At 37.3% G+C, this 21,628-nt stretch overlaps 1 protein-coding gene across 5 annotated transcripts in view; it reads left to right on the top strand.

Annotated features, from left to right (window-relative positions):
* TMEM50B (transmembrane protein 50B) overlaps positions 1 to 19,921 on the top strand; it is a 30,755-nt gene extending 10,834 nt beyond the window's left edge. For 2 of the 5 annotated variants that reach the window (XM_025039364.1, XM_015596632.2), the window contains 7 exons: positions 6,563 to 6,702; positions 8,159 to 8,271; positions 9,524 to 9,591; positions 12,332 to 12,424; positions 15,207 to 15,264; positions 15,873 to 15,951; positions 18,457 to 19,921. In XM_025039364.1, the coding sequence (XP_024895132.1) occupies positions 6,604 to 6,702; positions 8,159 to 8,271; positions 9,524 to 9,591; positions 12,332 to 12,424; positions 15,207 to 15,264; positions 15,873 to 15,951; positions 18,457 to 18,549 (603 nt within the window). In that variant the 5' untranslated portion in view covers positions 6,563 to 6,603 and the 3' untranslated portion in view covers positions 18,550 to 19,921. Of the gene's footprint in view, positions 1 to 6,561; positions 6,703 to 8,158; positions 8,272 to 9,523; positions 9,592 to 12,331; positions 12,425 to 15,206; positions 15,265 to 15,862; positions 15,952 to 18,456 lie in introns of all 5 variants that reach the window. The other 3 variants (XR_001517749.2, XM_015596630.2, XM_015596633.2) reach the window with 3 other exon arrangements.
* The last annotated feature ends 1,707 nt before the right edge of the window (positions 19,922 to 21,628 follow it).

Genomic DNA, 21,628 nt, shown 5'->3' with positions numbered 1-21,628 from the left:
AAGCCTCTGGTGATTTCCTATTGCTTAGAGCAGGGGGTCTGCACACTATGAATCGTGGGCCAATTCTGGCCTGCTGCCTGTTTTGTAAATTAAGCTTTATACCTGGAATACAGCCATGCTCATGTGTTCATGTATTGTCTATGGCCGCTTTTATGCTATGACAGCAGAATTGAGTGGTTATGACAGATTGGCCCACAAAACCAAAAATGTGTCCTATTTGGTTCTTACAGAAAGTTTGCTAATCCCTGACTTAGAGGATAGAATTCAGACTTGAGTGGGCCGCCAAATCCTGTATGATCTTGCCCCAAACTGGTTAATCACCATTGCTCTTTGAAATACCTTAAACTCTACCCATATCTCTTCTGAACCTACATAATTTTGTATATTTTGTTCCTTTTTCATCTGCCAGACTCATATTTATGCTTCAAAATTCAGCCAAGTTTGTTCTTCCTCTATCAGACTCTCCAAACTCTTCCCAGAAGGTAGTGTCCTATAACCCGTTTTTCATATTTCTATTATATCACATTTTATTATAGCCATAGTGTATGTGTGTTATAGCACATGTTGTAATCTAATTAGTTGTTTTTCTGATAGTGTCTCTGACTGTTCTCTACATCGATTGTCTTAATCATTTTTATACACTCAGGGCCTAACACTAGTAGCATTTAATAACTAGTGTAGACATGGATGAATAAACACGTTAGTATAGAAGTTTGATTAAAGGAAAAATTTCTGAGTTAGATATGTTATTTGGGACTTCGATGCATATGGAATTGGTCAGACCACGTTTGTGTGCTAAAGTGTGTAGTCATTTTCTCCACTTGGTTTTGAAAGTGTCCTTTGGTTTCCTAAACTAAATTTTGGGAAATGAAAGTTCAGTAGTTGAATCACTTAAAATGCCCTCTAAAAAGGACTCAGATTTCCTTTTTATAAAGAGTTGCCTCTGTTAGTAATGGGAGTAATTGCTATTAATCTATTATAAGACTTATAGATCAGACCAGTAATATATAGTGCAGTTCAATAATCTTTTTTTTTTTTATTTTTAATATTTATTTATTTATTTTTGGCTACCCTATATTCATTTACTTACTCAACATATTTTTATTGAGCATTCACCCCATGTAATCTTTGTACTGTGACCTTGGCTGAAGACGTAAATACATAGCCCCTTCCCTCAAAGAGCACACAGTCTGGGAGCAGAGATGTGGAGTGACCCTGCTCAGATTCCTCCTTACTGGACAGAAAATGCCTGTCAAAAATTGGCAGACAAAAAAACAAACAAAAAAACACCTTTTGTTTTCTGCCCCACCCAACATAAAGATAAAAATTTAAAAATGTGATTATTAAGTTAGTCACAGTTATTTGTGCGTGCACAAATGTTACAAAACAACATAAGGAAACAGGTACTGCAAGAAATATAACATATAATACACCAGCGTTCCTGTTAAAACTCCCTTTATCCAAAGCCTATTCTTTTGCTCTGTTTTAATGTTGCCACTGAACAGCTCTCTGTTGGTTAATGGAATTGCGACTGGGTCGTACCAGCGCCACTCGTTCTGCCCCAGGGAAGGTACTGAGGCAGGCGAGGATGTGTCCACCTGCTTTTAACTTGCTCGTCTGCATCACTCAGAATGTCACACACACACACACAAAAGGTGGAGAGCCTAAAATTGCTTAAATTTAAAAATTCTTCACTGGTAAAGGGTTAAAACTAATAATATTTGACTTAAATACTGTTCATTATCACTCAGTATATGATAAATAAGTTAACAGTAGAAAACTCTTTGACAAGTTTCTATCCATGACCCAATATTTTATCTTCATTGCTCATTTTTTTTCTTTTTTTTAATTATTATTTTTTTATTATGGTGACATTAGTTAATGAAATCCAGTAAGTTTCAGGTGTACAGTTCAACAGTAAGGCATATACATATTGCATTGTGTGTTCACTGCCTATAGTTAGATTTCTTTCTGTCACCACATATTTGACCCCTTTTACCCCAACTACTTTCCTCTCTCCCGTCCCCTGTGATAACCACTAGTCTATTGTCCATGTCCATGAGTCTCTGGTTTGTTTGTCCTGTGCTTTTAGGCTTATATCCCACATATAAGTGATATCATGTGGTTTTCAACTTTTTCTGTCTGGCTGATTTTGCTTAGCATGATTATCTATAATCTTATTTTTTAAAAAATTGATACCAGGATCAGTTTTCTGGGAGAACACACTAATAATTACTTGACCTCAAAAAAAATCTTTTCAAGTTTTTTAAAAGCAGTTACAATCCTGTTACATTATATAAGAGGTTTCTCAATAGGCAAGAACTATCAGCAATTCATTGAGTTAATTACAATAATTTCTAGAAACTTTGTATTTAAAAAAAAATAATTCATGCTCAGTGCAGCATGAATTACTTTATTTTAGAAAAAAGTAATTCATGCTCAGTGCAGCATGAATTACTTTATTTTAGAAAAAAGTAATTCATGCTCAGTGCAGCATGAATTACTTTATTTTAGAAAATAAACAAGCAAAAAAACATGAGAGCCTATCATTATACATGTATACTAATATTATAAAAGTACTGGTGTTTGTCCTTCTAGTATTTTATTGTGTGTGTTTTATATGTGTACCATTAATTCTTTTTGAAAAAAGGAAATAACACTATAGATAGTTTTAATATCCTGCTTTTTTTTCACTTAGTATAATTAGTCATTGCCATTTCCTAATGCTTTAAATGTTTTTCAAAAATAGATTTTTCATTGTTTGCATTAGGTAAACTATTTAACACTTATTCTATTGTTGAACATTTAGATTTTTCTCTAACCATTGCCTTCATTAAGTCTTGAAAGGCCTATCATATTAAATATTGTGTAATTGTTTCCACTTTAAGCTGGGGAGCCAGCGTTCGTATTGTCAGTTTACATTCAATCAAGACTGTGTCATGATACAATATACTTATTAGCCTTTGGCAAATATCAACAATAAAACCCTTAGGAAAGTCAGTCTTTCCAGTTGAGAGTGCTAGTTTTTAGTGTACTGGCCCTCCTCCCCTCATTTTCCTCTCCTAAATGTTGACCACAGTGACAGGCTCTTGGTGCCTCACTTCCTTTTCTCCTGAAAGATCTTTAGTTGATTTCCCAGTACTAGGATTGGGAAACCCCAAATCCTTCATGAGGTCCATGTCGATCTGGTCCTTACCTGTCTTGTCTCCAAACTTATTCCAAGCTACTCTGTCCACTAACTTAACAATGTCCTGATTCTCTGGTACCAGCTAATTCTTCCTTGTTGGTACCAAAGAGACTTAGGACTTTATATATAATCTACCTTTTCCTTGTTCTACCCATTTTGCTTCTCCTTAATCTAATTAACTTTACTCAGCTTTTAAATGTCAGTATGTTTTAAAATTTTAGCAAATGTTACCTTTTCAGAGAGGCTTTCCTTGACCAGCCATTCTAATGTAGATCTCCCCTTATTCTCTATTTGGATCAATATTTTTCTGCTCCACGCCATCCCTGACCCATCAACTTAAGCCCCAGGAGGGAGGAGACCATGATATATCATAAATCAGAGTCTGGAAATAGCTATATATTTTCTGCTTATAGAACTATTTATAATGTTAATATATGGAAAATGAATTTTATAATAGGAAATAAGACTTGTTTTAACCTTCAGACATTGTCTTAAATTCATGTTGACCTTCCCCATACTTGCCTTTAGCTAGTTAATATTTAATCTCTGATAATAATTCATTACCATGTTTGAAGGATATCTTGACAAAATGTGCTCATAATAGAGTAAGACTTTAGTGCAAGCTAAAGCATATCTGAATGATTTTAAAATTTTAAAAACTTGTGGATAAATTTACATACTGTAAAGTATATAAATCTTAAGTGTACATGCTTCAGTGACTTTTGATAAATGTATCTACTTGCATAACCAGTATCCCAATCAATGTATATAATTTTCCATCACCTTAAAAAAGTTTCTTTGTAGTCAGTCCTTACCCCCTTAGGCAATCACTGCTCTGATTTATAGGACCATTGATTAATTTAGTCTCTTGTTAAGCTTCATTTAAATGGAATTATACAGTATATACATTTTTGTATCTGTCTTCTTTTACTTAATCATGTTTTGAGATTTTTTTCTGTGTGGTTATATGTATCAGTTCATTCTTTTTTGTTGCTGAAAAGTATTCCATTTTATGAATTCATCATTTGTTTATCCATTTTTCTGTTGATGAACACTTAGGTTGTTTCAATTGGGTTATTATGAATAAAACTGCTATAAACTTTCTTGTACAAGTCTTTTTTGTGTGTGTGTGTGGACATATGTTTTTACTTTCCTTGGTAAATACCTAGGAATGGAATTGCCACGTTATAGTGATGTTATTTTTAACTTTATAAGAAACTGCCACCAGAAATATATGAGATTACCAGTTTTTCTACAACCTCACCAACATTTAGTTTAGTCAGTCTTTTTAATTTTAGTTGTTCTCCTGGATGCATGATGATATTTAATTTGCATTTTCCTGATGACTAATAATGTTGAATACCTTTTTATGTGCTTTTGTTAATTAACTGTCTTTTTAAGTCTTTTGCCCATTTCAAGTCTGTTTAAGTCTTTTGCATACTTTATATTGCCTGTATTTTGTTTATCTTTTTATTATTAATATTAAAGAGTCCTTTCTATATTTTAGATACAAGTTCTTTGTCAGATATTTGTTTTGCAAATATTGTCTCCTTCTGTAGTACATTGATTTTTTTTTCAGATTAACAATAGGACCCATTAAATTTAGAGGCATTTCACCTAAACCCATATTTAAGTAAATTACTTGAAAATATAACTGATATATTGTTTAGAAATAAGTTTATTTTTATGGACATACTATACAATGTTATAATTTTTGCTTTAAATAGTTGTCTTTTAAATAAAGAGAAGAAAATAAGAGCTAGTCTTTTATATTAACCCTATCTTAAAAATAGATCACATTTTTTTTCTGCTGTGAATGTCTAGTAATTTTTTATTATATACTGGACATTGTGGTTGATACATTATAGACACTCTGGATTTAGTTATCATCATCTGAAGATACTTTTTGTTCTAATAGGCAGTTCTAACAGGCAGTTAAAGTACCAGCTGATCACCTCGAAATTGTGGAGACTTGATTTTACACTTTAGGTTAGAGTGTCTGGAAACCTCGAGGTTTTTACTAATCTCTACTGACTTCGTGGAATGCAGACTTTAAAATGTCTTGCAACAGGCAGCAGCTGAAATCGCCGCTTAGTTCTTTCGGCCTTCTAGCTATGTATTTTTCCTCAGTTCCTTGGAGTCTTCTTCATCATGTGCTGTTCCAAGGCTGACAAGGTCTTTAAAGAGGTTTTCTATTAAAGTATTTGGGGCTCCTTCCTATGACTCACCCATTTCCAAGACTTTCCCCTTCAATTTCCACCTGCTCTGGTAATCCTGAACTTCATCCTCTGATACCTCAAGCCAAAAAAGATTGTGGCTTTTTGCTTAAGTTTTAGCCATTTTGTACCACGGGGATTCACTGGGCTGGGCATGGGAGGTTAAGGGTGTTCTTCAGGGCTAAAAGCTAATAAAAGTGGATCTTATTCATTGTGTTTTCTTTCAAGGGTCAAATCTGCTCTACTTTCTGCCTGCTTTTCAGCACTTTCAGTCCTTTAAATTACTTTTTCCCTTTCTTTGTGGAATTAGAAGTATCCCTGAATCACCTTATCTGAACATACTCTGTTTTGAAAATTCCCACAGCATATTGTACCCTTATAGTTAGTTATGTACACGATTTTCTCCCAGTTATCTATTGCTGCATTACAGATAACTGCAAAACTTAGTAGTTTAAAACAGCCATTTTATTATGCTTCTGGTTTCTATGGGCCAGGAATTTGGAAAGGGCACAGCCAGGATGATGTGTCTCCGCTCCATATATCTGGGGCCTCACTGGAGAAGGCTTAAACTCTGGGGGTAATGCTGTAGCTGGAATAGCAATCAGCTAGCAGTGTCTACTTACACATCTGGCAGTTGATGCTCGCAGTTGGCTGGGACCTCACCTGGAACTGTGGGCCAAAACACCTGTACATGGTCTCCTCACAGCATTGCAGCCTTGGATTTTTGTTACGTAGCAACTCAGTGTTCCAGAGAACCAGCTACATGCTGCATTGTCTTTTATGGTCTAGTCTCAGATGTTGTATAGTAGAAGTTACATAGCATCACTTCTACTTTATAGATCGACCAGTCTTTATTGTGGCTCAAATCCAAGGGGAGGGACATAGATCCACCTCTCAGTGGGAGAAGCGTCATAGAATTTGCAGACATGTTTTAAAACTACCATGCTCATTTAGCAAATAGTAAGCTCCCCACTGTGTCCTGGTATAGTCAGTCCTATGTACATTTCAATAGACAGTCATTGAAATATTGAATTTTTCTTCTTAACTACAGTACATTTGGACCTAAAGTAAATTTGTGTTTAAAGCTTTTAAAGAGGTGTAAGATATTTCTTAAAAACTTTTCCTTAGTGTTTTTTTTTTTTTGTATTTTTATTTGTAGAATACAGTATTTAATGAAAAATCCATGCTTAAGGGGTGAAAATGGCAGGCTTCCTAGATAATTTCCGTTGGCCAGAATGTGAATGTATTGACTGGAGTGAAAGAAGAAACGCTGTGGCTTCTGTGGTGGCAGGTATATTGGTAAGTGAAAAAGCCTGGTTGGTGACATTTATGCCTCATCTTTTGCCCTGAAAATTAATGCTGATTCCTTTGAACTGTGAATACCTATTTAAAGCTAGCTATTTCACTGTTATTTTGTATAAATAATTGTCAGAGTTCTAGATACTGAACTCAATATGGTAGGAGCTGAGTTCATTTGACTGTAAATTTGCTAAACTTAATATCTTTTCTTTAGTTCCAGTGAGAATACAATTATTGTAGGAAGTAACATTTTTAAGTTATTGATATATATGTCTTTTAAGATCCTTAGAGGCTCAGAATTTGATGAAAGCAAATATTATGGTTGTGACTCATTGAAATTCGAGATGCGTAGACAGTAGTGATGACCTTAGGCTACATTAGAACTGATGCCCTGCAGTGCCCTAGGGAAGAGATGCCATCTCCATTCCCCTAGCGGCAGCAAGTGGGAAGGAATTTGTAGAGGAAACTGTTGCTTAATTTTCTTCATAAAAGTTTTTTTTTTACTTTTTATTATTGAAAATGTCAAGCATATAAACAAAAATAGTGAGAATGGTATAAAGAGCCCTCCTCTTCTTACCCCATGTACTTAACAAAAATCAAATTGTGATCAATCTTGCTTTAGCATTCCATCAGCCAACCACTCCCTAACCCTACTGAATTTTTTGAAGCAAATTTCGGTATCTATTACATTTTAAAAATTCATCTCTTTTAGTCTGTGGTTTTATATCCGAAGTCCAATAGAGAAAAATAAAACAGCAGGAACTAAAGATAATTGCAAAGCAATCTGCATACTGAATTCTTTTGGATATTTCTGAGTTTTTCTTGGTCTCTATGGTCATCTCACCTCCACTTAATTTGTCTATGAAATTCTTTAGCAACTTGTCTACGTTAAGTCTATTCAGTTAGTTTACGTAGAAACATTATTTTACAAACTCATGTTTAGTCAGTTACATAGTATTTAATCAGATTATGTAATTAATACTGGAGCAGGCTTAAATAGTTTTGGAGACATGAGAGCTGACTCTTGCTAAGCATACAGCTCATTTTTGGAAGGAAAATTGCATGGGCATATTATAAAGGAATGTTCTTTAGAATGAAATACATCAGGTAATCAGGGAGCTGGTTAGTTGGAAGTTAGTTAAGAGAGCTTTGGTTGCATACAATTATTATGGTGTATGAAAGAAGTGGATAATTCATTCCCTGATAATACATTTTTCTTCTTGCATTGAGAGAACTTCGGAATCGTACACAGTTTTGATTAGTTAGGTTTACCTCATGCTATAAAGGATAAGTAAACAAGGATTCTTATTTTTCATATTTCAACATCCAAAATTCAAACTAGAAATATTTTATGTTTCATTTATATGGTCTGTAGAAGAAGAGGAATGTTTAAGAGCAGATGTGATGCTAATCTAAAATATTAGTGTTATTTTAATGACTTGGGTTCTTTCTCAAGTTTTTTACAGGTTGGTGGATAATGATTGACGCAGCCGTAGTATATCCTAAGCCAGAACAGTTGAACCATGCCTTTCACACATGTGGGGTATTTTCCACGTTAGCTTTTTTCATGTAAGTATGAAGGTAATTCTCAATTCAAGATGATTTTTCTAAAAATATATTTTCCTTAAAGTTTAACACTCTCTGCTATCTGGAATAAAATTTTAATTTAATTAATGGATTATTTAACATGATAAATAAATTCCCATTTTATGAAGATTTTTTTTAAATCAGGAATGAGTGTTGAATTTAGTAAGATATCTTTTTAGCATCTGTAAAGATTATCATGTAATTTTTCTCCTTATATTTTGTTAAACTGGTAAATTACTGTATTTTATCAGTTCTAAGATTATTTTTTACATTTTAACTCCTCTGCATATGAGGTGCTTTTTATAGTCAGTGGTATCTTATAATTACAGTTGATAACATTTTTTCTTTCTTGGCAAGTTAAAAAATAATGATGCCTCTAAAAAAATCAGTGGCATCTTAGATTTCATGAAATATGTTATATTTCTAGATTTTTTAGTAGTGAATCATCCTTAAGTACTAAACTTTTACCATGGATTATCATTTTTTTTTAATGTGTCTTGACTGTGTTTGCCAGTATTTGGGGGTGGGAGGGTGAGGGCAGGATTGGTATCAAATGAGAAGGAAATAGCTTTTCTTTTTTATTAAATCATTTTTGGATTTATTCGTTATCTCACTTCGTCAAACAGTTTGAAAGCTTTTCATGGATGTCTTTTAATAATTAAAAACTCTTAAACTTTAGATTATATAATTTCCTTATACTGGCAGGAATTTTTTTTAAAGTTGAAATTACAGAAGATGGAATTACTTATATTCATTCATACAAATGTAACTTGCTCTAACAAAAATGCAAAGGGAAGCTGAATAAAGTGGGCCTATTTATTATACATAGACCAAACATTCTCAGAGTTTGAGAAATGTAACAGAGAAAACCATTTGACTTTTAACACAGAGAGAAACTTTTAAACTTTTGATATAATGAGAGCCTTAAAATGAGAAAATGCACACTGAGTCATTCATGTATAAATATAAAATAGGCAAAGAAATCAGAAAAATGGCCTCTCTTTCATAATCTCTGGAGACAACTAATAGTAATCTCTTAAAAATAAGGGTGTTTTCTGGGTGTACTTTAGGAAAAAAAAGACTAATGTGACATTTGTATCTACTAGGTTATTAAGTTAAAAGGCATGTTCAGTTATTCAGATATTGGCTTTAGTTAGGAAATATTTCCCTTTGAAATATTGGTGAATATTTTAGCATCATGAAAGCTTATTAGGTGATTTTTGTATTGTTCTAGGATAAATGCTGTGTCCAACGCTCAGGTGAGAGGTGACAGCTACGAAAGCGGCTGTTTAGGAAGAACAGGTAAAGGCGCTTTGAGTTGTTAATGTATGCTGGTGAAAGGGGGATTTCTCAGAAAATACAGAACCTCTAGTGAGTCTTTAATTAGGACTGGTAATGGTTATGTGGAATATTTTTTTATTAATTTTTAAAAAAAGTTTGAAGTGTTATTTAAATCTTTAGGATGATTAAAGTTACTTCCAGAAGTTACTATTTTTGTCATGTTATACTGCCCATAGTATATGGATAAAATGTTACTATTCAAAGTCAATGGATCTTGGACTCCAGGTTACTCTTCCAGTGCTAACGATGGATTGATTATTCTTATCTCAAATGTTGACCAGTTATATTCCTTATGAGGTGGTGTCATGATTACCAACAGCGAAGCATGGGCACGTTAGGAAATCAGACCTAGGCCTACAGTGTTTTTCACATTCAGTTCTGATCACCACCCACACACTGCAGCAAAATCGTTTTAGAAGAACATGCTGTTTGTCTACATATAAATAATTTTTTTGGAGGTTGAATTCTTTTGAATTGTCATCCAATAGCATTTCCTTTTATTCAGATTATAACACAGTCTATTAAAATCCAGGAGTTTGTTTTTAGTGGGATTTCCATGCTGTATGGAAAAAACATAAATTTATTTCCAACCTTTAAGGACTACAGAGGGTGATTTGTGGTTATCGTTGGAAATTTGAAGTAGGTGCCAGAGGAATTTTGAAGGATGATGAAGAATAATAGCAAATACATGTAGAATAGAGTATACCGGAGACTGTCCTGAATGCTTTACACATATAAACTTATTTAATAGGCACAGTATTCCTATAAGGTAAGTGCTCTTATTGCCCTCAGTTTTAGAGGAAGGAACTAAGACACACAGAGATTAAATAACCTGTCCAGAGTCACAGAGCAAGTAAGTGGCGGAGCCAGGATGTAAACACTGACAGTCTGGCTCCAGAGCCCACGTCTTTTGCTACCGTGCTATGCTCGTTTCCAGTTGAGAGCCATTTGGTGTCTTTGTCTGATACAGTAATATATATTTATTTTTTGTCAACTTGATTGGGTATAATTTGTATAGAGTATCAAATAAAATTCACTAATTTAAAATGTACAGTTTGATTAGTTTTGACAAATGTATACCGTTGTGTAACTGCCACTATAGTCATGTTATAGAACACTTCCATTGAAATCCGCTCATGGCCCTTTGCAGTCAATCTTCTCCCCTCAGTTCAGCCACAGCAAACTCATCTGCCCTCAGTCACTATAGTTTTGCCTTTTCTAGAATTTCATATGAGTGGAATCATAAAGTATAATATTTTAAACCAAATAAAGAAGATGTGAAGAGCTTAGCTTTTTTAAAAAAAGAATTTAATTTAAAACATTTTTGGTGGTAAGAACACCTAACATGAGGTCTACTCTCTCAGTGAAATTTTAAGCGCACAGTACAGTGCTGCTAACTGCAGGTGAGGTGCACAGCGATCTCTGGAGCCTACGTTCATCTTGTATGGCAGAAACTATGCCCGCTGAACAGCCGCTGCCATTTCCCCGTCCCCAGTCCCTGGCAATCACCTTTCTACTCTGTTTCTGTGAGTTTGACTACTTAGATACCTCATATAAGGGGAATTGCGTTTTTTAAAAAAAGGAAATCCTGCTACATGCAATAACACAGATAGACCTGGAGGACATTATACTAAGTGAAATAAGCCAGTTACAGGGGAACAAATTAGCTTTCTTTCCTACCCGATGCTTTCAATGCTGATGCACATTTTCTAACTTCGCTTCCATTGGGATCCTTTAAGAACTGGGGAGGAGGGGAATCGTGACAAATGACAGACAAACCTAAGTTAGAAGTGCACTGTGTGTGTGCATGCACATACATGTGTTGCGCCCCACCCTCAGCAGGCAGTGTCAGGAATGAGTAAGAGTAAAGAATAAGAAAGCATGTATTAGCAAGTGAAACTCTTGTGCATAGAGCACGCAATAATTGTCTGATTGTTTTTCTTTTGAGAATATTCCACAGACGTGGCTGTGGATTATGTTACTATTAACTATTTTCTGTAGGAGATTTCACTGTACCTTACCCAAAGTTTTTTAGCTTACAAGTAGAACTTGTATTTGCCTTGGGTCTCTCTGGTCCCAAAGCCCATACTTTTTACCCTAAGTTATTACATTTTATTCCATGACTATTCCCCTACCTAGTTAAAATTTATAATTCAGATTATACGTATAGTTTATATGTATTTACATGTGGTACATAGTGCTTCAAAAATTAAGGATGAACCGTCTCTTAGGCATGCTCAGGTATTGCACCATGTTGAGTAATGGCGTGGTTTTAACATGAAAAGGGGACCCATTGGTCTTCATTCATTTTCAGTATCTCATTCCTATGTGGTAATGGCTATCTGAAATACATTTGCTACTTCTAGTAGAGCAATTACTTTGATAATATATATGCAACAGGGTAAATTTTCAGGTAGAGTTTAATTAATCAATTTAGTCAGATAATCACTTATGAAACTTGCTTCGTTTAGTTTATTCAGCTATTAGTTTCTCTAGCCAGTAGAAAAGTAACTTTCCCTTTTTCTCTTTCCTTTTTAGTTTTTTAGAAATCTTCGTTCACTTAACTGTTCCAGTAGGCATATGTAAACCTGTGACTGTCCTTGCAAAACATATGTCAGGTTAACAGTGTTTCTGGTGTTATGTGTCCTAAAACATAGAGCTGCAGAAATGAGCCAAGTCATAAAGCCTATTCTTCACACAGGTGCTCGAGTTTGGCTCTTCATTGGTTTCATGTTGATGTTTGGGTCCCTTATTGCTTCCATGTGGATTCTTTTTGGTGCATATGTTACCCAAAGTAAGTATTCATTCCTCCTTTATTTCATAGAGAAGATTCAGATATGTCTTTATATTTGGCTTAGTTTGTTAACTGCACCTGGAATAAAATTTAGTTTAATTACTCAGCTTGGAATTATGACTCTGTGTGAAGGTACATATGTTGCTGAATAAAACTTCTTAGTGGGGTCGATGATTGCAATGGGATAGCCTGATTAGAATACAAGCCACTGATAAGACTGTAACTCTTAACCATCTCGAGAGTTTCTGATCTCCTTCCTTACCCTGGGACAGCCAGGCTCTATGCTAGAGGCCCATTTACTGAGGGTCGTAGTAGTAAAAGTGAGAAACCTGTGCAGGCCTGTAGTCCCTTATCCACAACCCTAAAATCTACACAGTGCTAAAAGTTAGTTTTTCCATTACCAGTTGGGCAGCAATACCTGACCTAACTTGATATGGGGCTCATTATAGTCTTTATTCCATTTAATAAATCTTCAAATGTTTCCTTGCAGGAATGTGGTTGTATTTGATTGTGGGATGCTGGTCCCTACCTAGCTGGGTTTGCTATGTAATATTTCTATCCTGTGTTACCATTCTTAAATTTGAAAAATTCTGACTTCCAAAATCTACCTTGCCCCAAGGATTTCAGATAAGAGGTTGTAGACTGCAATATCTTTCTTTCCATCAATACCTCTTCTCTTGAACCCCAGCCTGTAGTTTTTTAGTCAGAGGTCCAAGGGGAGTGAGTTTTTTTAAGGGCAAGACTGAAGATGTGTGTGTAGTCTTCATGCAGAAACTGTTGATGCAGTAGAGTGAGCTCTTAGAACCCATTCTGAGTTTTCTAGCTGTTCCAGGCACCACAGCTTTTCATCCAGGATGGGGTTGGAAAGCAGGACCCCATCTGAGCCTGTGCCTCTGGAAGCATCAGAAGAAGCTGTTTCATTGGCTCTCTCCCTCCCTCCAAAGGCAGGAGTCAGTTTCAGATAGCACAGCTTATTCATTTCCTGACCCCTCTATCTCTGGAATTTCTTTGTCACTCTGCTTAACTGTCACATCTCCTTGTCCTGACCCACGGCTGACCTTTTAATAATCTTGATGGATTCCCTTAAGTCTCATACTTTGATCAGTATCAGATCTTAGAAAACCTGTGTCTTTCACTTGGCACAGAATATGTCAGTACAAGAGGACAGTGGTTGACTAATGTTTAAATAATACTGCTCACCAAATATATCTAAGATGTGTTATTTTAGTTAATTAAAAATGCTAATGGAGCAAGCACCCAGTTCTAACATGCAGCTCATGTAAAGTGCTTTTTTAAAAACAACTTTATTGACATGTAATTTGCTTATCATGTAATTCACCCATTTAAAGCCTACAGTTCAGTGTTTTTAGCACAGAGCTGTGCTACCATCACCATGATACAATTTTAGAACTTTTTTTTATCACCCCAAAAAGAAACCCATTAGCAGTCACTCCCCATTTCCCTCTCCACCAGCCCTAGGCAACCACTAACCTACTTTCCGACTTTGTAGATTTGCCTATTTCATGCACACGGGATCATATAGGAAGTGCATTTTAAGCTCATTTTATCCCTGACTCTAAGAAGGGTGGGCTACTGTTACTGATTTTCTTGGAAAGTCTGCCTAGTTACTTGAAGCAACACGTGAAACTTTCCATTTTCTATTAGGAAAATAGGAACCAGTTATCATTCCTGAAAGGTAATGGGAAGTACTCAGTCTATAAAGGCTGTGCAGCGATGGATTGTATGTGAATCTTTAAAGAACTGGTACATACTGAGCAGTTTCTCGATCATGGACCTCATCTTATTTCTGCAGCATTGCTCGTTAAATATACTTTTCCGTTAACTGGATATGGTTTTACTTCAGAGAGCATTTCTAACACATATTTCAAGTCTTTTACTGTACAGGTTTTCTTGAGCTGTTAATAATCATGATAGCTATATAATTTATATAGCACTTTATGGGCCAGGTACTGTTCTAAGCATTTCTCATGCTCTGTGTGAGAGATGCTGTTATAATGCACATTTTACAGAGCAGGAAACTAAGGCATGATGAGGTTAAGTAATTTGCCTATGGACATACATTTAGTCAGTGGTACAGTTGGGATTCAAATCCAGGAGTCTTACTCCAACTTGGGGCACTTAACCATGCTGCTGCATTGTTTGCTATATCAAAAGGTAAAAACTGAATGTTTTTTAATCCTTTTGAGAATTTTTAATTAACACTTATAGTTTTATAAAAATTAAAAATTCTCAAAAATTTAAGTAGTTTCCAGTTTTTTCTTTTCTCTTCCTATAAAAAGAAATTTCCTCCAAAAGAAATTCACTGACAGCATGATGATGAATTATAATGACCCTTTTCCTAATCCGTCAGGTTTGTGGAATAAAACTCCTGACTTTATGAAAGAAAAAAAATGAACCGTCTATTAAGTCATCAGGAATTTCATTGGTATCTTTCTAACATTTTGTATTTCTGTATTGGCCGTAAGAAGTAAGGAGATGAGCTGCTGCTTCCTCAGCTGTCTTGATCCAGCTAGAACAGTAAGAGTTACTTTGGACAAAAAGGAAACCTAGTAAGCTCATTGCCTTTGATCCAGTGTAAGAGCAATCCTTTGTTTTGGGTAAATGAGACTGGGCATTTTTAAATTTCAATTTCATTATAGATTTCTTAGAGTTAAGAAATAATAATGGTATTGTTTTAATATACAGCATGTTATGAATGGCACATATGCTTTGTTACTGCCAATTGCCTTTTGTAATCTTCTGGGTTTTTTTATATGTGCAGATATTGATGTTTATCCAGGACTAGCTGTGTTTTTTCAAAATGCACTTATATTTTTTAGGTAAGTTGTCTCATTTCTTAACCATACCTAGAATATTTACAGAAATGTCATCTTTATTATAAGGGCAGCACATGCAATGGAACATGTTGAAATCTCTTGGATTAGTCACAGTATGTAGACCTTCTTTTAAAGGATGAAAATACTCTTGTGCATAAGAGTATACATAAGCCATTTAATTAGGGGGCCTGCTATGGGCCAAGACCTCAGCTGGATGCTATATGTTACCATTTAATTTCCATTTAATTATTTTAAATATATAAACCAGGTTCCCATTAAGTAGATGAGGAAATAAGGCCCAGAGTTTACTTAAGGACACCTAGCTAGTACATGCAGACCTGCTATTTGAACCAGGTTGCTGTTTTCATAGCCTGTGTTTTGTTAAACAAATCCATATTGGGTATCTTTATTAGAAAGGAATAAAGGGAGGGAGAAAGGGATGGAGGGAGGGAGGGAGGGAGAGAAAGGAAGAAAGGAAGGAAAGGAAGGAAGAAATTAGAATAATACATGCTGTGAGTGTCTTATACATAACCTGGTAGGGCAGTTGGGTTTTTTTAATTAAGTTTTTCAGGTAAAGTAAGTATTAAAATGATATTAAAAGTATTTTTTAGGGGCTGTCTTCTAAAGTCCCCCAAAGTGAAGCCTGTAGCCTATGCTTTTCAGAATGGACGTCTTTCAGTGTTACGACAGGTATTTTAGGCATTCATAAGATCTAAGCCTTCTTTGCTTTTATCACAGGTTTTAAGCAATTTATGATATGCTAGGGTGTCATTTTCTTCATATTTCTTCTGCTTGGGGTTCATTGAGTTCCTTGGATCTGTGAGTTTATAGTTTTCATCAAATTCGGAATCTTTTCAGCCATTATTTTTTCAAATACTTTTTCTGTCCACTTTGCTCTCCTGGGATTCCAATTACATGTATATTAGGCTGCTTGAAGTCATCCCATAGCTCACCAGTGTTTAGTTCTTTTTTGTTTTTGTTTTCTCTGTTTCAATTGAGATAGTTTCTATTGTTGTATATTTAAATTCACTAATCTCTACTTCTGCAATGTCTAATCTACTATTCCTCCCATCCAATGTACTTTTCATCTCAGACATTATATCTTTCATCTCTATTAGCTTGATTTGTGTCTTTTTTTTTTTTTTTTTTACATTTTCTGCATCTCTCCTTAACACGCTCAATCTTTCCTCTACCTCCTTGAACATATGAGGTATGTTTACAAATATTTTGGTGTCCTCGTCTAATTGTGTCCGTTCTGAGTCTGTTCCTGTTGATTTCTATTTTATTTTCATTTTGGATCCTTTTCCCTTGTTTGCTTCTTTGCATGCAGGTAATTGGGGGCTGACCTTCTGGTAGTTCTTTAAAATTTTTTGACCTTTTTTTCTGGATGCAGTTAGGTCCCTTGGAAACAGTTTGATCCTTTCGAGTTTTGCTTTGAAACTTCGTTAGGTAGGCCTAAGCAGCTTCAGTCTGGGACTGATCTGATTTGTCCCCTGTACGAAAGCAATAGACTGAGTATTCTTCCTGATGCTCATGAGTTCTGTGATTTCCCACTGTTTATGACATTACGAGGTCCTCCCAGCCCTGTGAGAGCTCCGGGAATTGTTCTTTCCTTTGGGTCTTTGGTATGTTCTTTCCTTTTCTCGGATAATTTCTTCATATTCATCTGCTGATCGATACTCAGCAGAAGGCTCAAGGAGAAGCCACTACACATCTCCTGAATGCTCTTTCTCTGTAGCTCTCTGTACTCTGCCTAAAAACTGTAGCTTTGGCATCCCTGAACTCTCAACTCCATTTCCTCAACTCAGGGACACCGCCGTGCTCCGCCTGGGTCCCTTTATTACACCATGGCCTGGACACTCGTGGCTGTGGAAAATGTTTGACGGTTTTCTGCTATCTTGTGATTGTATTTCTTGACATGTGACTAACAGCCTTCTGGCGACACAGTAAGTTTTCGTGAAGACATGTTAGGCACTGTTTAGAGAGCAAATTTAAATCCGAATTCAGCCTCGTGTAGTGGTAAGTGAGTCCACATCAACGACAATTGGAGGAACAGAACCTCGAATGTACGCATGAAGGCCCATGCTCACGTGAGTGGTGACTGCTGCATGAGCTCTGTGCTCTGCCCAGAGGCTGGCGAGGTCCGTGGCTGGTTGAGTGCGCCCTGCGCGCTGGGCCCGTTCTGCGTGCCGGATGCAGCTCCTCCTGTCTGGCCGCCCTTCCTCTGTTTCCTTCCTTTGTAAGCTGACCCTCCACCCCCTGGCCACTAATGGCTGAAGTTTCTTAGGGCTCTAGTCTAGGCATTCTTTTCTCTACTCACTGTTCCAGGCATTCTCTTCTCTACTCGCTCTTTTTCTCTGTCTGGGCGAGCTCCTTTATGCTTAGGACTCCAGTTATTCTATATGCCGATTAGTCACATGTCTCTCCCCACGTCTAAACCATGTACCCAGACTCCTACTTATCCCCTCCTAGGTGGCTGACATTTCAAATCCAGCACATCAACGTGCCCGCTCAGCTCACGGTCCCACAGCGTCCCACCTCTCCGCTCCTCTCCCTCTTTCTCCCTGCGCTTTGCTGAGATAATTCCCACTCTTGTTTTAGACCTCAGTCCGGTCACCATCCACCTCCTCAGGAAAACCTCGACCTCTCTCACCAGGTCAGAGCCTTCTGTTGCGCTCTCTTGGTGCCATGTACCTCACCTGTACAGCGCTTTTTTTTTTTTTTTTTACAGTTGAGATGTGATTGTCTCCCTCAGTAGACTCTTAGCATCATTCGTGAGCACATTTGCCTTTTTTTTTACTCATGATCACATTACTAGCACTTACCCAGTACTCAGTGTACAATCATTATTTGCTAAATGAGCAGAGAATTGTAACATGGTTTGTTTTAAGGTGCTTCAGTTACTATAGCTCAGATACCATAGAATGCCTGCCACTATGAGAAATCCCCCTTTTCCTTACAAATAACTTTCTGGGCATTAAGGGAGGATATTTAATTAAGCTAAGCCATCAAGGTCAACAAACTACTCTACAAAAAAAGCAAATTTAGATCAACACCACCATAGTGTTTAATTTAGAAATTGTTGCAAAGGGATCAGTGAGGTATCTGTGAAAGCATATTTAGAAAATGAATTTTCCGTTGCTTGTTCCATGTGTTTTTTTTCCCCCCTCATGATTTATTTTAATATCTTTATAGCACTCTGATCTACAAATTTGGAAGAACCGAAGAGCTGTGGACCTGAGATCACTTCTTAAACCACATTTTCATTTTGTTATATTCAATTTGTAGATAAATTTTTATCTTTTAATATAGTTATACATTGCCAAATGGAATAGACTGTACATTAAATATCTGTTTCTTTAACCTTTTATGCTCTAAGTTTTGAAATAGTTTTATGAAATTTCTGTCCTTTTTTTTAATGACTAGGTTGTTAATATGTACATAATATAAGACTATATAGATGAGATGATCAGTATCAGTCTTTTATTCCTGAAAATTTAAAGCTTGATCTGTTTCCTGAGCCAGGGTTGTGTCATCATGTCATCGTAGAGTTAACTATTTTGTTTCAGTATCTCTAATTTCCGAAGATGTGCAAAAAATGTAGCTCCAAATATTTGAAATAAGCACTGAGCCATTAAAAAAGGTATTTCAGCAAGTTGTAATTTATTTTGGCTTAAAAAAATGAGATTTTTTTAAAAGGAAAAATATTTGTTCCTGTGTATTAAAGAAGTGGACTTTTATATGAAGATTTTTTAAATGCCTGAAAGATGAGTTCGAAAGCCTGTCTTAAAAAGTTAGTTCTTACTATGACTTCATTTGAAAGGGGAAAATACATGGTCAGATAAGCTCAGTTTTATATGGTTACTGTGAAAAGACTGTAAGGCAGCTCAGCCACATGCTTCTTATAAAAGCAGCTTAAGTGATCTATCTACTGGGGTTCTCTTTTGACAGCCTCTCATTATCCGGCATTACAAAATTAAACATCAGGCAAGTTTGAGACAACTGCAGTTTAAAAGCTTGAACCATATAACAAAGAGTGGAATAATTAGTTTCAAGACAAAGCACTTCTTCCTAAAGGGAGTTATTATGACCGAGTGAAAAATTAGGCGTTTCATCCATTAGTTACTAACTGCAAGTCTCTTTTCGCTCCGGCTCTCGAGCTCTGGGCAACTCTTCCTGTAAAATATATCTTTAATCTAAAAGTGCATAGTCCAGTCAACTTCTTTTGCTGAGTTCAAAACACTGTATTTGCACTGTGTATATTCCTAGGAGAGATTTCAAGTGGGTATTTGGGTCTTTATCTCTACTGTTGCTTTCCTTTGTTATACAGGTTTCATGTTGCACTGTTTTCCCCCAGAGGGATTTCATAGAGCCTTTTGTTGCAAGACAGTATCAGTGGTCTTGTATGCAGCTTCTAACACGAGCCTTATTTAGCTTAACTTCTCTCCTCGAGAGGATTTACAGTGCACAGAGTATGAAGCAGTCGTGGACACTGTGCCTTTGTCTAGATGCCATCTTGTTTAATTACTTCTTTCTTTGTTGTTTTTTTCCCCTCAAAATGTCAGTAAACTTTGTCTTGCTTCCAACAAATTGTAAGACTTATTACTTGTTTCCATTCTCTTGTAACCTGCTGTAATAAATAATTACTTCTAACACATTCTAATATTGTTCAATCTGTTTGAGATAATGAACCATAAAAATCGGTTTGCTGTTCATTTTTCAATTATTCAAGTAGACCCAGTCAAAGAGGTGTTTATCTTTATAAAATAAGGAGTGTGGAGGAGAAACTGTCCGTGATGTGGCTGGATGGGTCTAGAATGGAGATCGCTGGCCGCACCCCCACCCCCTTAGCGGCTGTCCGATCATAATTGATGTCCATTCTGACATACATCAGCGCCCCTCCCCTGCCTCCCATGCCACGCTGGTTCCTGCAACAGGCCCTTGTCCTGACTGGTCAAGCACGTGACGTAATCTCCCGTACCTGGTAGCATTCACGTCCTAGCTCTTATGACTACACCCCGTTTCCCCTGTATAATTCTTTGGCACGTGCCAAGCGGTGTGGGGATCCATATCGTCTCTCAGCCGCCCCAGACATGCCTCGTGTGCATGTAAGTTTCCCTTAAATAAACTCTGTTAATCACCAGACTGGAGTGGCCAGCCTCTTTCTTTGGTCTTTCCCTGCCTTCCACTTATGGAGGTAGGTTTTCGGTCTCAGGGCTTTGCCCTGGGTCTTGCGTTCTAACAGTTGCTGAGTCAGCCAAGAGACTGAAGAAATGGGCCTCAGGAAAGAGGCATCCATGGGGAAAACTGCAGGTGGGCCGTCTACTTCTCTGTGGGAAGAGGTGGCCCATATGTTAGATGCTTGTAGACCGCCATGTGGGTACCGGCTGCACCGAAAATGCAGGCTGGCCTCACGCACTTGTTTGAGGATCTACACCTGACACACTGTGGCAAGGAGGGGAAGTGCATGGCCGCAGCTGTAGGCGAGGTTTGCCTACCCACCAAAGCCCAGAGAGAGGCGGAGGCCAGGGTTAGGACATTGGAGGACAAAGTACAGCAGTTACTTAGCGGGGTATGCGCATAGCAATCTATGCCCCATTGTTCTAGGGACCTGGTCAGGCTTCTTTTACAGCAGGAACGAAAGCAAAGATTTAGCAAACAATACATGCATGGTACTGGACGCTTATTTCCATACTAAGCCCCATAGCGGGGCAGGACGTTTTGATGTTGGGCTAGCGCAGATCTAGGGGAAACCAGCTCTTCTCAGGAGTGTCTGAGCCACAGGACAGATAAGGAACTGGGACAGAGGAAAGGAAAAGGGAATTAATGCGGCAGGAAAGAAAGAGCCTGCGAGGACAACCCCCACCCACCCCCGAAAGCCAGTGTGGTGTGATCTGGTTGCCGCAGGCATCCCCAGAGCGCTGATCGGTCGCCAGCCTAGTGCGGTGATGGTGCGGTGCTGGTGCGGTGATGGAAGCCTTTAAAGCCAGAGCAGCGATGTCGCCTACACCATCCGCTCCCCCAGCGGACGTTCTGCGGGTGGGAGAGGTCACCTGGGATTTTATCCTGCTCTGGTTGGTGCCTCCCCCACTGCCGCCCCCAATATAGGATAAAGGTCAAGATCGTCCTCAGTTGAGAGCCACAGAGGGTGATCTTAGGCCGCATGTGGAGCTCACCATTCCTTGTTCTCAGAAATAAAGAGTGCCTGCTTTGGCTGACACTGGTGCTGAATGTGTCGCAACACATGGTAATCCTAGAAAGCTTTCTGCCCCCTCAGTGCTACAGCCGGCCTTGGAGGCCAGATGTAATGGTTAGAAAGGTCCCTCTTGTTTTGCAAATTGGGCACTCCCCCCCGCCCCCGCCCCCC

The sequence above is a fragment of the Pteropus alecto genome, unplaced genomic scaffold (genome assembly GCF_000325575.1).
Source record: "Pteropus alecto unplaced genomic scaffold, ASM32557v1 scaffold3, whole genome shotgun sequence".
NCBI lineage: Eukaryota > Metazoa > Chordata > Mammalia > Chiroptera > Pteropodidae > Pteropus > Pteropus alecto.
The sequence above is the reverse complement of the archived record's forward strand: the minus strand, read 5'-3'. Positions and strand labels throughout refer to the sequence as shown.